We start from the raw sequence: 19,917 nt of genomic DNA on the forward strand, positions 1-19,917 counted from the left end.
GGAGACACACAGCCATATTTTAACATGAGACAACCCGATTCAAAAGTAAATCCAAAGAGAAACAGAAAGACTAATTGTAAAACATCTTGTTTCTCAAAAATTTTCGTTCTAGGGTCAAATAATTTCATACAGCAGAAACAGTTAGTTTTTAGAATTTGATTAATATATAACTTAAATGAAATTTGTTAACTTAATTTTTATTAATTTAATTTTAACTCAATAAAATTCATAATATTTAACTATTAATAAATTTACTATTTAAAATTAAAAATTTAACCTATAATTTTATTTTAAATTAAATTAGTGTTAAATTATAACTTACATGTTAAAGAGTTTACTTTTCGTTTTTATTAAATTTCATAGAATTTAATTAGCATTAATAATTTAAGTTGAATGAAAAAAACAAATTAGAATTCAATTAAAGGTATTAAAATTCAATGAAATTTATTAGTTAATTTTAAATTATTCAATTTAAATTATATTTTAATCAATTTAATTTAAATTTTGAACTAAATTTTAAAGAATTTAATTTCAATTTAATTAAAAAAAATTTAGTTACACTATTAATTCCACTTTAATAAAATAAAATTTAATTAAAATTCAATTGAATCAATGAAATTTCAACTAATTTTCTTGGTTAAATTTTAATCAAGTCAATTTAAATTATATTTTAATTGTTTTAAATTTTGAACCAGATTTTAAGGTAAGTTTTAAAGAATTTACTTTTCGTTCTATTTACTGGATGAAACTTTGACACAAGAGATAATTATGTTTCAAAAGAGTAGGTTCATTGCTTTCCCTTTCTGGGAATACGCTTGAAAAGAATATAAATCGGTTTACGAAAATACGTCATAGACGTAAACCATTGAAATTCAAGCAAATTTAAAAATAAATTACAGGAAAGTAATCTCGCTTTTTCGCTTTCAAAATCTACCAATAAAACGAACGTTTGACAAAGCCAGCAGCCGAGGAGAGCCAACTAAAAGCAGATTCACCGACAGGATGCCTTGTAACAGCCTTGTCACTGACTGGAGGATCGTCTTCAGGCAAATATTCGGGTAAGTTCTCGACAGTTTCTGGAGTCTCTTCCGTCTTTCCAAGATCTTTCATTACCTGAAAAAACAAAGATAATTTACATCTTTCACACCGCATTTAAAACTACCAACATGCAAAATATCTTATTGTCGAAATTATATGCCTTTTAAAATTAATTAAACGAGAAATAATTGTGTATATATGTGTTTAGAGATTTTTTCTTGAAATCGGTTACAAAGTTTTTTTCTTCTTAAAACTGGCATTTTGACATTTAAGGCCACAAGAATGATCTAAATAGGTGGCAAATTTAAGGACGAATTTGTATTTTTGTCAGGGTGGTTGTATTGAACCTATGAAGAGGTTCACATAACATCAAGTTATAATATCAAGAACTATAACATCAAGAAGAGGTTCACATTCCCTGCATTGAGAAGACAAGTAACAATGATAATCAATATATATAAGCCTGCCACGTAGGCATGGTACTATGTTATATATATATATATATATATATATATATATATATATATATATATATATATATATATATATATATATATATATATATATATATAGATATATATATAGTATATATATATATATATATATATATATATATATATATATATATATATATATATATATATATATATATATATATATATATATATATATATATATACCTCTTTAAATGGAGGGATGTTAGAGTGACTGAAAAGTATTTTTTTAAATTTTGGTTCCACCGTGAATGGTGTACCCTGTTACGGGGGGATACCCCGGAAAACCGCTGGGCAGATGTTTGATATTGGTAATTGGTTATAGAAACTTAAGGATTAATGGATATATTGATGATTTTAATTTATTTGTTTTTATCTGTAGATGCAACACTGATGTAGTTATCCGTTTTAGTATTAAAAGAGGTTACTACCACTGATTAAAAGAGGTGGGTTTATTAAAAAAAAAAAAAAAAAAAAAAATAGATATTTCGCCTTTAAATCAACAAGATGCCAAAAAAAGCAGAAATTAAATCAACCGGGAAATAGTTAATAACTGAGAATAAGTGATATATAAAAGCTTCTGTCCCGTCTTGTAGTTAAGGGGGGGGATTTCTTTTTGTTTTTGATTTTTTTTTATTGAAAATACAAAAAAAAAGAAAATCAAACAGTGGGATGCACTGCTTCCACCCCCAGTGTGAGTCTTTCGCTATCTCTGTATATTTTTTTTTTTTAGTCTTAGCAGTATAACAAATAACACATTGATTTGTGAAAATGCAATGATAATCAATTTTTTTTTGGCAACTTTAAATAATAGCTTGAACTTGCTGGTTATTATTCATATTTCAAACAAACACTAACATTCTGAAAAAGATTTTTCTGAAAAATAAAATTTATAGAAAAACTGTTTGTTTATTCTTACTTTCATTTCAGATTTGTTGCCTAACGTCGGAAGAAAGTATGTAATCTAAGACTGGGAAAAATTGGAGGCTCCCAAACTTTATATATCTTTCTTGATTTGAATATACTATCATTATAAATATCTATGATAGAAGTCCAACTTTCATTGAAGAAAAAGAGAAAAGTAAGATAAAATTGCTTAACGAAGAAGAAAATAAACGTCACAACGAAAACATAAACAAAGAAAAAAATACGTGACCAATAAGAAAATTAGTAGAATAAATCATTCAGATCATGTAATTCTCAGAGGTCCAGCCCCCTTCCTACATACATACCCCCTTCAACATCTTATCTTATCACTAAAGAAACTATGTTTCGTCTTTACTCGTATTAAATAAAAAAAACAAGTTTTTTTAAACTGAAAGTAAGGAACAACGTTAAAACTTAAAACGAACAGAAATGATTCCGTGTATGAAAGGGGCTGTCCCCTCCTCAACGCCTCCCTCTTTACGCTAAAGTTTTTTATTGTTTTAAGAAATAGAGTTTTGAGAAAGAGTCAAACTTTAGCGCAAAGAGCGATGTGTTGAGGAGGGGACAGCCCCTTTGATATACGGAATAATTTCTGTTCGTTTTAAGTTTGAATGTCACTCCTTACTTTCAGTTTAAAAAACTTGTTTTTTTATTTAATTTTTGAACGCTTTTGAATTAATGCTGGTTTTGATTTTGGCTCACCGTACATGAATAATTAAAAAAAAATTTGCATACTAATTTTACTTTTTTTTTTGGCTAAATGGGTTTCTCGAAAGTTGTTTATATTTATTTGCGAACGTTTTTATTACTAATAAATATACGTAACTTACGAATTAACTTGGGTAACAAATTTCTAAATTCGTATATTTTTATTACGTATATTAGGGGGGTACGCCCTCTATTCAATACCTAGCTCTTTACGCTAAAGTTCGAAATTTGTTCCAATTCTTTAAAAATGATCTTAATCACAAAGGCTGTTAATTAGAATAAATAGCTCTTATAAAAATACTAGAGAAACTTTAGCGTAAAGAGTGAGGTATTGACTAGGGGGCAAACCCAATCATATACGTAATAATTTCTGTTCGTTTTAAGTTTTGATGTTGCTCCTTACTTTCATTTGAAAAACTTATTTTTTTATTTAATTTCTGATCGTTTTTTTTTAAATAATGCTGGGAAATCCGGCGCACCCTTCATTGCAACGACCTTCCCCCCTGTAAACTTCCTCCATGGAAAGATCGTCCTATGTAACCCCCGACCCATCCACCCCTACTACCAGAAAAAAAGCCCCCTGAAAACGTCTGTATACTTCCCAATAACCAATACTATATGTAAAACATTGGGCGAATTTCATAACTTGTAGCCCGTCCTCCAGGCACTGAGGGGGATTAAGTCATCCACAAAGACATAGTTTTTATATTTTTCGACCATGCTAAACAAAATGGCTATCTCAAAATTTTGATTGGGTGACTTTGGAAAAAAAATGAGCGTGGGAGGGGGCCTAGTTGCCCTTCATTTTTTGGTCACTTAAAAAGGGCACTAGAACTTTTAATTTCAGTTCGATATTCTCGCGATATTCTAGGATCACTGGGTCGATACGATCACCCCTGGGGAAAAGAAAATAAAACCCAAAAAACACGCATCCATGATATTTCTTCTGACAAAAAATACAAAATTCCACATGTTTGCAGATAGGAGCTTAAAACCTCTACAGTAGGGTTCTCTGATACGCTCTGAATCTGATGGTGTGATTTTCATTAAGGTTCAATGACTTTCAGAGGCTGTTTCCCCCTTTTTTCGAAAATCAGGCAAATTTTCTCAGGCGCGTAACTTTTGATGGATAGGACTAAACTTGACATAACTTATAAATTTCAAATCAGCATAAAAATTTAATTCGCTTGATGAATCTATTGGTATCAAAATTCCTTCTTTTAGAGTTTTGGTTACTATTGAGCCGTGTCACTCCTTACTTACAGTTCGTTACCACGAACAGTTTGAAAGGTCATATCAGACATTTTCACATCTCTGAGGTGATTGCCAAAAACTTATTTTTAAGCCATTCTTAAGGAAAGAATCAGCAGGATAATGTAGATGAAGTGGATCGAAATGTGACTGAATACATTGCCGTGCTGATTCTCGCTTTGAATGCAGCTAAGAAAAAGGTTTATAACATTTATTTCATAAGTAGACAGATGTCGTATATCACCTTTAGGAGTAAACGCGACGGTATGCCCACTGTTAATAATGAATTAACTGAATTATTAATTTAATTATCAATTAGTTATGTGCTTAAATTCAAGTTATATAATTAAATTATTTTATCGTCGCTGGTCGTGTCTGTAGGTAGTACGGTATTAACAAGTAATTAATCATAAATTAAATTTATCCTTTTAATTAAATTTAATATAAATAATTGAATTATTTTATCGTCGCTTTGATGCTTAAAATTATTTCAGAAGTTTGAAAATATCAGATACGACCTTTAGGCGTAACAGCGACGGTGTGATCAACTGTTAATAATTGATTAATTGAGTTATTAATTTAATCATTAATTGATTAAATAACTAAACTTAATGAATATAATCAAGTTATAGCATCGTCGCTGGTCATGTCTAGAGGTCATGATGATAATTAATTATTTAATAATTAATGAATTATTAATTAAATTTCATACAAATAATTGAATTATTATCGTCACTATCATGCCTAAAATTACTTCAGAAGTTTGAAAATACCAGGTACGACCTTTAGGCGTAACATCGACTGTGTGATCAACTGTTAATAATTGATTAATTGAGTGATTAATTTAGTCATTAATTGATTAAATAACCAAATTTAATGAAGATAATCAAGTTATTCTATCGTCACTGGTCATGTCTAGAGGTCATGATAATAATTAATTAATTAGTTAATAATTAATGAATCATTAATTAAATTTAATATAAATAATTGAATTATTTATCGTCACGATCATGCCTAAAATTATTTCAAAACCTCGAGAATATCAGATACGCCCTTTAGGCTTAACAGCGACTATTTAATATATACAAACCTCTGTCCCGTCTTCTAACTTTACTACAAGTAGTGGGTTTTCAGCACTGATTTTAGCATGTAATTGCTCAGGCCGTATATGCTCACGAACACGGAGTGTGACACGGTGAGTCACCACATCACAGACAATTGAAATTACTCCTCTGACTCTGATTAGATCGTCTTCAATACGATTTCTATCCTCCTAAAATTAAGAAGTTTTTGAGCTTATAGTAATTCACCTTTAGTAATTCCGCTATTATTACCATATACAAGTATATATTTCTAACTTGACTTACTAAGGGTAACTTAATTGCAAAAACCCTTTCCCTTGCACCGTGCAGGATTTGAACCTGATAACCCCCGAATGGCAGGCACAACTTCTTTCACTACACCACTGCAAACAATTAAACAATTTCAAACTATTGAACAGTTATTCAAACTATCGAACAACTTACAAACTTAACTTACGTTAAACAGATAAATAGGTTAACTATTAAAAGAATAATTGTTTAGATTAAAAACCCTTTAAAAAAATTAAAATAAAAACATTTAAAATGCTATCAACCAAAAGAAAAAAAAGAGAACAGAAAAATTGCGTGGCTCAACCTCACTTAACTTGGCGTGTCACCTAAAAAAAACACTACAAAAAAACTTTAACCAAGAAAAATAAACAGCTATAATAAACAAAAAACAAAAAGAAATAAAGTCAAATAATTCTTGCTTAAAAGGAACAGAAATTACTATCAAAGAATAAATGTTACCCAAAGGAACAGGAATTATAATGAAACTAACACAAACAGGTTAAAGGCTAACGTCTCCTAAACTTTCTAAAAGCCAAAGTGGCATATGAGCTTTACTTAAAACAGTTTTACTTCGAGCAGATTGTTTTTACTCGTCATGACATCAACAAAAAAAAAGTAAGACAACCACCGCGATAACCAAATTTACTGAAAAGAATCACTGAAATTAGAACGACTGTTTAATATATAATGATATATGATATATAGTGAATATATATAACAATATATTTATGTTAGCGTATATGCTACCGTTAATGTCCGCAAATTGCTTAATGTTGACACTCACCGGTGAATGTCCGAAATAACTTTTTTTCTCCTTGGATTTAGTCAGCGTTGCCAATCAATTTTTTCAAGGTTTGATGAGAACACATTAGGTTGAATATGTTTGGTTAGAAGAGGTTAGGTTAGTTTAGGTTAGCTTATTAGCTTAAGTTAGGTTTTTAATCCATTTATGATATTTAAAACCAAATTTAACCTAATCTAACTTAACCTAACATAATCTAAGCTAACCTAACCTTTACTTTTACCATCATAGCTTGCATAAGACTGAAAAAGCTGACTGGCAAAGCTAATTGAATCGAAGCAGAGAAAAGGGAATATCTAACCTTAACTGTAACATACATAATGTATATTTAATAGATAATATTTAATGAATAGTACGAGGGCATCCAATTCAAAGCTCTTTTCGGGTTTAATGTTTGCTGAAACGACACAGTAACCCACTACTGTATATTTCATATCATTAATCCATTTTCCACAGCTTGGAGGAGGAATATATTTTCCTCTGAGGCTTATTTGGAGAGACTCATTCCAGAAAATTTGCCAAACATGCCCTAGAGACCCCGATTGACCGGCAAATTGGTGCCAAGTGATTGTTCTATCGTTTAATAAGAGTGAAATGGAGATACTTGTATTTGACTCCCTTCATTTTTTCATTTTTAAATGTCTTGATTTTTCATGTTTAATTATTTTTTTTTATTTTATTATTTAGGGGGGGGGGGTTGACCCTAGCCTGGGTTACAAACATTTGTTGTGAGGGGTACTGAGTTTGTCTAATTTTTTTTTTGCGGCTTGGTTTCAAATATATATTTTGGAATTTTGGTTTATTTTATTGGATTGTCCTACATCTTTTTTTTTAATATTGTTTTTTTTCTCTCTTCTTTGTTTTGTAATTATGATGCCCATAAACTATCTATAGTAAATATTATTACATGGATAGCTGCCATTCCAGCTTTTGTGCCGTTAAAGTTTTTTTTTTTTTTTTTTTTTTTTTTTTTTTCGTGTCTTTTTTGTGTAGCATTGACATTTTTCTTCTATTGATTTAGGGCTTAATTGAAATGTATGTATTCCCCCTCTTTTACAGGCCTAGGAGCCTTTAGGGGATTAGAAGAATGTATTCATTGCGTGATTAATTAATTACGAATAAATCTTATCTTATCTATCTTAATAGCTCACTATCCCTTTTGTTCACCTTAGTAATCAAAATCGTACCACCTCTAGTAGCACTACCTTTCCAGGTTTCCTGATTTCGTCAAACCTTAAATCAACGCGCTTGCCTATTATTCGGTTGTCATATCTGCAGATTAATCATTAGGAATATTTTGTTGCTTAACGGTTGATTTTGGTTTCTTTACTACATAAGGGGATTCAATTTCTTAAAGGATCTCCCTATCCCGTTCATTACAAAGTTTTCACGTTGAGTGGCCAAACTTGAATTGATTGGGCAGTCTCGCCATAGCTTGTGGAGCTTGGATAAGAGATCCGAATAAACGACAGAAAACTGAAATTTGACACCTATTTTCCCAGAAATCTTAGAACAACCATTGAACTTCACCCGTTTTATGCCAAAGACAGAGATATTCAGTTTAAAATGAAACTTACTTCATTAAAAAGCCCAAAACTTGTTTTTTTACGATTAAATGGAGCAGAATTTTCTTCTTAAAGTTCATTTTTAATCCCTACAAATGGTCTAGCAGACCTGCTAGAAAATTCTAAAAATTAACTCAAAGGAAATTTCATTTGAGCAATTTGGTAGTATTGTGAGTTCCATATGGTTCTATTCGCTTTGACTGAAAACCTTGCCAAAAACTTGACATGAGATTTCACTGTCTTTTAAATCAAATTTCATAGTCAAACCACACATTCCCAATAGCTTTAGATGGTGGCTACTCCCCTCGGATATTTTGCAAATCGAACCTTTATCTTTGAGACGGCCAGCCAACACTGAGATGATAAATGATTTTAAAGTACCGAATCCCCTAACAATAGCGCTTAACAACCCCTTAGTGCGCCACCGTCTTTTTATCTCTGATCAAAATAATTTATCATCTTCGTAATACAAATCACATTCAAATTCATTTTACTCTCCCCGTCAGATTTCAATCCTATAACGGCGAGCTATATTGCATGGAATAAGATGACTTAATCAGCGGGAAGGTGCCGCTCGTTTAACCTACTCAAAAATATTGTTTAATTTTTTTTTTTTTTTTAGACTTTTTTTCTTCTTTTCTTTCTCATTCTTCTCTTTTAATGCATAGGACTCATTAGAGTCTATATAATTATTTAATATACTTAAATTTTTCTCGTCCATTTATATTTTTTCTTTTTTTGGTGAGTGCTATTTAATCTTTATACTGTTTTTTTTTTCTTTTGATTCAGTGCTTAACTAAATTTGCTTCCCTCTCCTTTAACAGTTTGGGGTATTTGTACCATGGATTCATTGCTTGTTTAATCAATTATAAATAAATCTTATATCTTAATATTTGTTTCTTACACACCTTTAAAGTAATTTTGTTATCCCACATGTTCTGTCATTTTCTCCCCTCAGCCCCACTTTTTAGATGGAAACAAAGAAATCTCTCTGTTCTTATTAGAGATTTACTAATTATCTTATTAGAGATTAATCTCTTTACTTAGCAATATTAATACCCTAAGTTAAAGCTACGGTCAAAATTTCCTGAGTCGCTGCTTCGATTAAAAGGGCTTTTATATTGATTACTATATATAAAGGTATTAGGTTGGGCAATTAGCAATACCCCCAGCCCCCCTGTGTTGTTGAGCTGGAACAGGTTGCATCACAGAGTTATGTGTATTTTAGAACAGATTTTACGCTACTGAATTGTGGAGATATGAGTTTATCTCCATATGACTGAATTTATTACTGAATAAATTAAGAGATAATTTGTTTTTTCCTAAAGAATAGCCCATCTGCTGATTTAACTGAAGTTTTTTTTAATTTATTGTGTGTTGTATATATTCAGTTATTTTTTATCTATTTTTTCCCGCTTTTTACCAATTTATTTACACTCTTTTTATTAACAGTTGAATTAAAAACAGTCCTCATTCATTTATTAAAATCAATTAGTGTATTAAAGGCTTTACGTCAATATGCGTCGAACGTTTATTCGTCATTAGACGACTAGTCGTCTAAAGATAACGTTTAGTTGTCAAGCTCGTTTTGCTTTGATAAAATTCGACCGAACCAATTCTTGCCAATTTTAAAAACTAAATATCCCTAGAGGCACCATATCCTTTCTTTTTTCAAGGTTTAATGGGGTTTAATTAGAAAAGAGTGGCATATAAACTTAAAATACACTGCTATATGGAAAAAAACGCACGCTTTGACCAATAAAAATCCTCCATTAACATACAGTATAGATCCCACTAAACTCTTCAGCACCACACACCTGCATCGTAGATGACTTAATGTAACCTGAACAAAAGGGTTCCTTCTTCCTCCCCCCCCCCAGCCGTACAACCGCATCACCTAAATAAACTAACAAAAAAATAAATAAATAAATAAATATTCAAATGGAAAAATATAATTTTAGACATCACCTAATTTAATTTATCTTCAACATTTTGACCTTTAACTAAATATTTCTTTACATCATTTCTGAAATACCTAAAAGAGATCCTACACCTAAAGTGTTGTGAACTTTGACATGTACTAAATTCAAGGAAAACCGTAACAGTTGGAGTCCGTATCATCAGAAGGTCAAGAGCAGATTGCGCGTTTCGATCATGTTGCTCAGATATCAACCCAAAGAGAATGTGGAAAGGAGATGGTAGAAGAAGAGCTTAGAGCTCAGAGAAGAGCTTAGAAACATAAATTGAGCACTACAGACAGTGAAGCGACCTAGGGGAGAGATAATTGTCTAAATTTCTAATAGTTCTCAGTGCTTGCTTCTGGATCCAATCAAATCATTCCAGGCTTGATTTGAAAGTTGATTGGTGGAGAACACGGGTCAAATACTCTCACTTTGGCCCAATAACATTACAGCAGGATTGAAAATTCTTGCATGACATAGGCCTGTCCACCATTTGTGAGATATATACTTGACATATTTAATTTTTGAGTGTCTATTTTTCAGCCAACAATTATAATAGGTCATTTTTAGCATAAAAAACAATTTATAAAACAAAGTCTATATGAGCCAAAAACAAAATTTCAATAATTCGGCTATTTTATAGCCATCGATCTGACCGTTCGGCCAGATCGATGCTGTTCCATGACAAATTATGGAACAATACTGCAGGCGAAGTTTCAGAAGCTCATTGTAAAGCAGCAGAGAATTTATAGAGGAGGTGTGTGCTTCAGTTTCTTCTGATCTCAAAATTACGAGAACGTTTCAACTCTGCAGCCTGCTTGTTGTGTAAAAAGAAGAGGTTTTCGTCCAGGATGACACCGAGATACCTCACAAAATCTACTTCTAGAAGTCTGATTAGAAATATTAATTTCTAGATCAAGAATTCCAGTCAATGAAAAAGAAATTAATACGCTAGAATTGTCAACATTTATTGCAAACTGATTTTTCGCCATCCAGACCTAAGTCTATTCTAAGACATCATTCGAAGTGCCTTCACCCAACCATAGTTTTAAGCACCACAAAATCCTGAAATTTAGATTCAGAATATGACTTACGTTATTCGCATGAATTAGAAGTTCCTAAGGTCGATCCCTATGGCACACCAAAGTTTTCAACGATATCGCCGAACAGATCTTCTTCTATGTACATGCGCAGGTAGCACCAAAACCATTTAATTGCCTGTCCTCTAGCACTGATTTGTTCAAAGTGGTCTAAGTGACCTAAATTCAATTCCATGAGCCATGTTGTGAATTATTTTTATTTCTAAGAAAAGTAGTAGCTCGCACATGTTCCAGGTCAGTGAAGTTAGTCATTAAATGTGAGTTCAGTAAATAACGTCAGTTACGTCGGCGCAGCTTCAATTATTTCATTGTAGCCCCATAGAGTGACCAAAAAGCCCTATTTTACAGATGTCTGAGATTGGATATTTTGACACCTCTGTATCCTCTTACATTCTGATACTTAAGATCTTAAAGTCGTGTTTACATTTAGCGTTTTCTCAAAAACTAGGACCAAAACTGATAATCTGGATAGTGTAGACAGCTACCACCATTCCAGCTACCCGTTTCTGGGTATGGTACAAAAAAATGCTGATAAACAGCCAGAATGCCATAAGATAGGAAGTGAATATGGGTTGTTCCGTCTCTGGGAGCTTTATCAAGCAATAAATTTGAAAAGGAAGCCACTGAGTTAACCAGTAAAGATAAAGAAGATTCTAAAATCTCTCAGAAATAGTCAAATGAAGAAACTTCCTCGCTAACTGAGATCTGGAAGGATGGAAAACTGAGAGACAGGTGGCAGTCTACATTAGCTGAAAAAAAAGAACTTTAACTGCTACCTGTCTGTCGGTTTTCTGTTCCAGTTTTCCCGAAACCCCCGAATGTAGACGCACCCAAGCTACAAGAAAAAAATTATCACATTAAAAAAAAGTTTTTCAGTTCTTTTTAAGATTTAAAAACAGCTCACCAGGGTTTCAAGCCCTTTTATAAACAGGGTTATAATCTTGGATCTTCTTGATTGTAGAAGATCTTGGATGTTGTAATTATTTTTGGTCTGTAAATTCGGGACAGTACCACGAGGAGCATCTGTCGGCACTTTTACAGCTTTGCTGTTTCTGGCAAATTTCAAGTCTGTCAATAAGCTAAGAGCTGCATTATTTATCTCTTCTCCAAGTTCCTCTCTAGAAGAAAATTTAAAAAAATTCAGAAAACAATGACAAGAAAAATATACACTAACAGACTTTGCTATACAGAAAATCGAGAGACAAAGAGCGAGAGGGAGGTAGAGAGACAGGGAGGGAGAGGATAAGAGATACAGGAGTGGGAAGAGAGGGGGAGGTAGGGAAGGAGGGAAAGTGTAGGTATACTTTCATAAAGAATACTGCCATTCCACCCACTCGCTCAACTGAAACTTCTGTAAGCAGAATGGGTCTCTTCTTTGACGTTTCAACCAAATACCTTTCCGTCAGCGTCAACAGTCAACTGGACGAAAAAAAGTATTAGAAACTGTTGGTTAATGTTCAACAATTTTTTCTCTAATCTTGCTTTAAACTACAAGGTTACATGTTCAAAAACACCCTAAAACAAAGATAACAAATATTACAAAAAAAAATACCAAAAATCCAGGTTTATATCCCAGAAAGACTAACTGCACTTTTCAGACTGAATTTGATAATTTAAAAACCTCCTTTTCTTTCTTAGAGAAATTTACAAAAACTTAATTAATATAAAATTCGTTTTGATGTGAACAATTAATTACTGAAACGCCACAAATTCAGGCATTATACTTGAAGTCAAAAGAGAACTTTAAATCCTACCATAGCTTAGGGTTTCAGAAATTTTCAGCAACAGGAATGGGCATAGCAAGTCGTTCAGTACCCTTCTAGCTTTGCAGACCAAAGTTCTGAAAATTTCTGACAGTAGTCAGTGAATTTCCCACCTTAGGAAAACGTAATTGACCTAAAAGACTTAAGCCTGTGATCTTTTCAAAGATATTAACCCATTAATAGATATAAATATGGATTAAAGCAGATTATGAGACTGCCAAGGTAAGCATTCTGAAGGAGATTAAGCTATTTGCATTGTGTTTTTAAGATCAACACCATATTAATTCATTTGCTTATCTTGTGAAATTTGTTACATTTCGTTGCATAGCCTTTTCTCTTTTTTCAAAATTCACATTAATTTACTGTTTATTCTTTGAAATAAATGCAATCTAGCCTATATCTAGATTTGACAAAATCATTACTGTAACATTGTGCAGAGAACAGTGGTCGTTACTTCAATGCAAAGTAACATAACTATAGGCCTTTTTGCTTGACAGTCTGGATTCTCCAATTAAACATTTGATCGTCAAATACAATTTCTATTCACAGTCCGACAATTAAATTCCGACTTGTAGAAACCAGAATTGTAGAAATCACGACTCAGCTTCGAATGAGAGTTATGGATTTGGATTGTCACATTCTAGGAAGAACTCATAAGCATACAACATACAGTGGCGGATCCAGTGGGGGGGGGGCGCACCCCACTAACATAGTCTAAAGTAGTGTAATTTACTTAATCAAATTTACGAAATAAAAATTCCGAATCCAAAAGCATACAACATAACATGTATGCATTTTGTTTAGCTCTTGAAGATGCACATTTTTTCCCAGGAAATTATATGGCTAGTTTTTAGAATATATAACCTATAACTTTCTTACGAGGGGGTGAAAAGAATTGGTCAGATGGAATAATAAAAATAAGTAATACTTCAAACAGATTTCTTCAAATTAACAATAAAAATAAGTGATAAATTTTTACCTTTTCAACTATTGCACCCTATTGATTTCTTTACACTATCCAGCAACAGAGATTTTTTACAATTTAGATTGTAAATTATCTTCCCTTTCCACAATCCAAAGCATGAATCTTGATTGTCAATCAAAAGTACCATACCTGTTTTATTATCAACAACAACAGTTTTTACAATGCTCGTCAAAAAACTTCGAAGAACGTCAATTAGCAAGAAACGTCAAGAAACATCAGGAGATTTCACCCGCATATTCTAAACTGAAAGTAACCTACAAACGCATTACGGAGTTTTTTCATGTGAAATTGTGGTATTTTGGAGTAGACATTTTCTTAAGTCTGTCCCTCTGATCTCAATGGCAATTGTTTTATTGGGAAATGGAAGTAGATCCTTCCGCGTTTGAAGAGTTTGATTTATTTGGTTTAGTCCAAATAAGCTATTCAGTCTGTTTTCATGAAAAATAAAACAAACACAAAGAACTTCACTGATTCGCTGCACCATCAGATACGTTAATTGATTAACTCTGTTGATATTAAGGTGGTCTGCTTCCTTCTGGTAACACTAAAGTTGGTACTTTGCTACCCGGGTCGGCTCTCCTAATAGCCTAATTACAAATTCTGGAGACGGCAGCTTGGATTTTGAGATGGTTGAATCATTGATTGTCAATTAAATACTTTTATTCCAATGCAAAAGTGGACGACGTCCAGCCATGCACAACTGTCCAGACTCGGTAATTTTGTAGAAAAGAACGGATGATGGCGTTTGCAAGGAAATCAGTGCAAGCTCTAATGAGGAGAAATGGAGTATCCCAGGGGCAGTCCCTTGATTTCCTTAGTGTTCTAATTTTTTATCTTCAACAGGGATATCAAAAGGGAGAGTTTTCATGATTCCCCCTTCGGCAGGTATTGCTAGCAAACAGCGGTGGACAAACACGAAGAAAAAAACTAAACATAATAATAAATGTTTTCCCAATTAGGCCTACTTGACTTGAAATATTGATAGCAGGTCTCCGACAGGAATATCAAAGAAAAAGAAGGGGGAGTTTGTCATGATTCATGACCATGCATAAATAAATTTCACAAATAACAAGAAGAAAACGTGTTCTGGAACTAAACCAAAGTCCCTGCCAAAATATCTTTTTGAAAAACAACATTTTGAAAAACAACAAGTCTGAAACCTAGCTGTGGGGTCTTGGAAGAGGGCAAGATTGGAAAATGAATAGAAAGGAAGAAGGAGGGTAAATAGGGGCTAAAAATTGCTTTATCTTCAATCCACCTAAACATTTTTACACTATATACCTCTTTGTGGCGCACAATGCACTAACAGTTAAGTAGCAAGGTAAATCAAAAGACATTATGCAGGCATAATGTCTGCAATGACAATTCATATTTTGGGGGGAGGGGCAAAAACAACACACAAGTCTTATTTGATAATTTGAATAAGATGTGCCTAGAAATTTAGTTTTAGTTTTGGAGAGAGGGGGCTGACCCAAAAGTCCCCCTCTCGCTTATGCCCCTGCCACTATGTAGTGCCAGGTGATCAAAATAACATATCTGCAACATCTTGGGAACAAATTTGGGGATCAGGTCGAGACTTTTAGGGACGGTGTAGGGAAGGGGGAGAAGAAGTGGACCTCAAATCCTGACTTAGAAGAGGGGCATAGAGAGTGGGTCTTAAGATGTCTCCGATTTGTATAAATTTTTAGTGGCAGAAATGTATACAGAAAGAAGCCAATTATGCGCAACTATATTATATTAGGAACAGCTCGGGAAATCCAGTTGAAATTTTCGGGGCATTGTAGGGGAAACAAAGGGACCTCAAATTTGAAAGAATCAATGTGTCTAGATTATCAAAAATGAAATTTTCGGAGGGCTGTCTGGCGAGAGAGGCAAAAAGATTTGTATAAATAAATGACAGCCAAAATTGGCCCCAATTTGTTTTGTCTCTGATTGGATAGAAATTTACTGGGCATAGATGCTGGACCAAAGAAATCAAAGATGAAAAGAATATTTATTTTAAATAAAGTAGGTTGCATCGACTTTAGGAACTCTAAAAAGGCCCAAACTGGTCCGTTTGCTTACAGACTTGTACGGACCGGTTGTACAAAACGGACCAAACGGTCTTTTGTTTTCTGTTTTGTTTTCAATTGGCACGAAAATTTTGGGGTAAGTGGAATCAATCAAAAGATCTAAATACGGAGCATAAACTCGGGGAGACTGTTTTAATATCTTTTTATGGAATGGGATATTTGTTTTCTTACCCTGAAAATGAACAATTGTGTTATATATTTCCTAAAGAGATCCCTGTCAAAAAAATTCTTCCTTTACACTTAATCTATTCAAAATTAGACACATACTTGCACAAATCAAGTATTTCCAAATCAAGTTTGACTTTTGTAAAACCAATATTGTCAAGACTTTAACACCATCCTATAGGATGTAATGTGTGGAAAAAAATTTACTTACAGAGAAAGAAAAGCAGATATTTTTTCCGCATCTCAATACACAAACAAATCAATAATTAGCGAATAAATTTAAAGAGCTAAAGGACTCAATTTATAACTGACTATTAATAGCCAACTTTTGGAAATATTTTGCCTTACACTGGGAAAATTTAATTTTAAGTTAAAGTCATGTGATTAGAATTTCAGTTGTGCAAAATTGATTTTTGTTGCAATTTTGTTGTAAACAAATTTTGAACTTTCAGCCAATCTGTATATTTTGGAGATTGAAAAAAGATAGAACAAAAATGAAAACACCAGTTCTTAGTTCTTCTCCTTCTTCTTCTAATTATTAAGGTGTCACTTTCTCATAACCTCATAACCAGAATCAAATTCAAGGCTCTGTATTGGGTTGCTGCAACTCAGGTTGCACTTTGGGTCCTATATCAAAAGCAAATATCAATCCCAATGCACCACAATTATCTATCTATAAATGCTGATATGATTTTTTTTCTATTTGATTAAAACCTGAAAAACTCTACCTTTCAAACATATTTTCTTGATACCCAGTTCAGCTGAGCAGAATAGTTGAAGAAAAAAAACTTTCAGTTCAATGCTAAAATCACAAAATATCAAGTCATCTCAATGAGTTTAATAATTTGAGTAGAGTTTACTGCTAAACAAAACTGCATCTAAAGCTTTAGCTCCTAGTGTAGTTGTAAAATATGTGGCGATATAAGTAATCAGATACAAGACCAAAATTCATAGATAGACAAAGGAACAATACATAATCAGAGGCAACGCTATAGCGTTGCCTCTAGTAAAGGCCATACGGCTCCAATATTTTATTATTATTATTTATTATTTTTTCCCCCAGAGGCACTTCATATGGAAGGAGTCGTCGTAGAAACTTCAAAGGGGGCTCATTCGATTGGAAATCGAGAGATCTGGTGCCCTTTTTAATAGTCGAAGGTGATTGGAGGGCAACTAGCCCCCTCCACGCCCATCATTTCCCCAAACACATCCAATCAAAATTTTAAGATAGGTGTTTTGTTCAGCGTAGTTGATTTCCAGATAGAAAATATGTATTTGAGGACACTCCCCCACAACCCTCAGGGCAAGGGTTGTAAGTTATTGCCGGGGGGCATATAAGGTTTTTATAGAAGGAGTTGTCGTAAAAACTTCAAAAAAGGCTCACTCGATTGGAAATTCAAAGGGCTAGTCCCTTTTTAATAGTCGAAAGTGATTGGAGGGCAACTAACCCCCCTCTCACGCCCACCTTTTCCCCAAACTCATCCAATCAAAATTTTGAGATAGCTATTTTGTTCAACATAGTTGAAAATTTAGGAAATTAGGTCTTTGAGGATAACAACTCCCCCCCCCCCTCCACAGCCCTCAGGGAAAGGGTTGTAAGTTATGCCCTGGGGGCATATAAGGTTTTTATAGAAAGCGTTGTCGTAGAAACTTCAGAAAGGACTCATTCGATTGGAAATTTAAATGGCTAAGTCACAGCCCCCCAGGGCCCGGGGGCAGGCGTTGTAAGTTATGCCCTGGGGCATATATGGTTCTTATGAAAGGGATGCTCGTATAGACTTCAGAGAGCTCATTTGATTGGAAATTGAAAGTTTGAGCTCACTTTTTAATAGTCAAAAGAGATCCGAGGGCAGCTAGCCACCCCCCCCCACGCCTTCTTTTTCCAAACCCATCAGATAAAATTTTTAGATAGACATTTTGTTAAAAATAGTTCAAAGGTCGGATAAGAAAAGCTCCGGTGTCAATACAACCCCCCAGGGAAAGGCGTTCTAAGTTGTGCCCTAAGGGCCTGTATGGTTCTTATGAAAGGGATGCTTGTATAAACTTCATAGAGGGCTCATTTGATTAGAAATTGAAAGTTCTAGTTCACTTTTTAAGAGTCAAGAGATTTAAGGGCAAATAGCCCCCCCCCCGCGCCCTTTTTCCCCAAACCCTTCCGCTACAAATTTTGAGACAGCTAGTTTTTTGGAAATTGCTCAAAAATTAGATAACAAAAACTCCCCCCCGGGGCCCGGGGGATAGGCCTTGTAAGTGTTGTCCAGGGGGCGTATATGGTTTTTATTAAAGGGATGCTCGTATAAACTTCAGAGAGGGCTCATTTGATTGGTAATTGAAAGTTCTAGTTCAATTTTTAAGAGTCAAAAGATATCCGAGGGCAACTAGCACCCCCCCCACCCCCACACACCCTTTTTCCCCCAAGCCCATCTGATAAAATTTTTATAATAGCCATTTCATTAAAAATAGTTCAAAAGTCAGAAAAGAAAAATTCCTGTGTCGACACTATGCCCCAGGGCCCGGAGGCAGGCGTTATGGGTAATGCTCTAGGGGCATATATAGTTCTTATGGAAAGGATGCTCGTATAAACTTCGGAGAGGGCTCATTTGATTGGAGATTGAAAGTTCTAGTTCAATTTTTAAGAGTCAAAAGAGATCGGAGGGCAACTATCCCCCCCTCCACGCCCTAAATGCATCAAATAAAAATTTGAGATAGACATTTTATTAGAAATAGTTCAAAGTTCAGATAACAAAAATTCCGGTATCGACAGAGAACCCCAGGGCCCGAGGGTAGGCGTTGTAAGTAATGCCCTGGGGGCATATATGGTTGTTATGGAATGGATTCTCGTATAAACTTCCTAGAGGGCTCATTTGATTGGAAACTGAAAGTTTTAATTCACTTTCTAAGAGTCGAAAGTGATTGGAGGGCAGCTAGCCTCCGCCTAAACTCCATTAATTTTTTTTCCAGAGGCACTTCATATAGAAGGGATCGTCGTATAAACTTCAAAGGGGGTTCATTTGATTGGAAATCGAGAATTCTACTGCCCTTTTTAAGAGTCAAAAGCGATCGGAGGGCCACTAGCCTCCCCCAAGCCCTTTTCCCCCAAATACATCTGATAAAAATTTGAGGTAGCCATTTTGTCAAAAATAGTTCAAAGATCATATAGCAAAAACTCCTTTACATATGGCCATTTCGTTAAAAATAGTTCAAAGGTCAGAAAAGAAAAACTCCTGTGTCGATACACCCCCCCCAGGGCCCGGGGCAGGCGTTGTATGTACTGCTCTGGGGGCATATATGGTTCTTATGGAAGGTATGCTCGTATAAACTTCGGAGAGGGCTCATATGATTGGAAATTGAAAGTTCTCGTTCAATTTTTAAGAGTCAAAAGAGATCGGAGGGCAACTAGCCCTCCCCCCCTCCACGTTCTATTTTCCTCAAACCTATCCAATAAGAAGTTTGAGAGAGCAATTTTTTTCAAAATAGTTCAAAGGTCAGATAACAAAAACTCCGGTGTCGACACAACCCCCCAGGGCCCGGGTGCAGGCATAGTAAACTATGTCCTGGGACCGTATGTGGTTCTTATGAAAGGGATATTAGTGTAAACTTCAGATAGGGTTCATTTGAATGGAAATTAAAAGTTGTAGTTCATTTTCAAACAGTAAAAAAGATCAGAGCAAAACTAGCCCCTCTTTCCCTTAACGCCCTTAGGTTTATGGGAT

General features: G+C 34.0%; 1 protein-coding gene across 1 annotated transcript in view; it reads right to left on the bottom strand.

The window, feature by feature from the left end:
• Nucleotides 1–548: 548 nt before the first annotated feature.
• The window catches only part of LOC148948137 (armadillo repeat-containing protein 1-like), a 41,456-nt gene continuing 22,087 nt past the window's right edge, over nt 549–19,917 (bottom strand). The window contains exons 3-5 of the mRNA XM_089095203.1: nt 12,124–12,337; nt 5,509–5,691; nt 549–1,113 (exon numbers count right to left, since the gene is read on the bottom strand). Coding sequence (XP_088951329.1) covers nt 931–1,113; nt 5,509–5,691; nt 12,124–12,337 — 580 coding nt within the window. The 3' untranslated portion in view covers nt 549–930. The remainder of the gene's footprint in view (nt 1,114–5,508; nt 5,692–12,123; nt 12,338–19,917) is intronic.

This window comes from Artemia sp. Qi Xiang Cuo, chromosome 10 (genome assembly GCF_049724085.1).
Source record: "Artemia sp. Qi Xiang Cuo chromosome 10, ASM4972408v1, whole genome shotgun sequence".
NCBI classification, from domain to species: Eukaryota; Metazoa; Arthropoda; class Branchiopoda; order Anostraca; family Artemiidae; genus Artemia; species Artemia sp. Qi Xiang Cuo.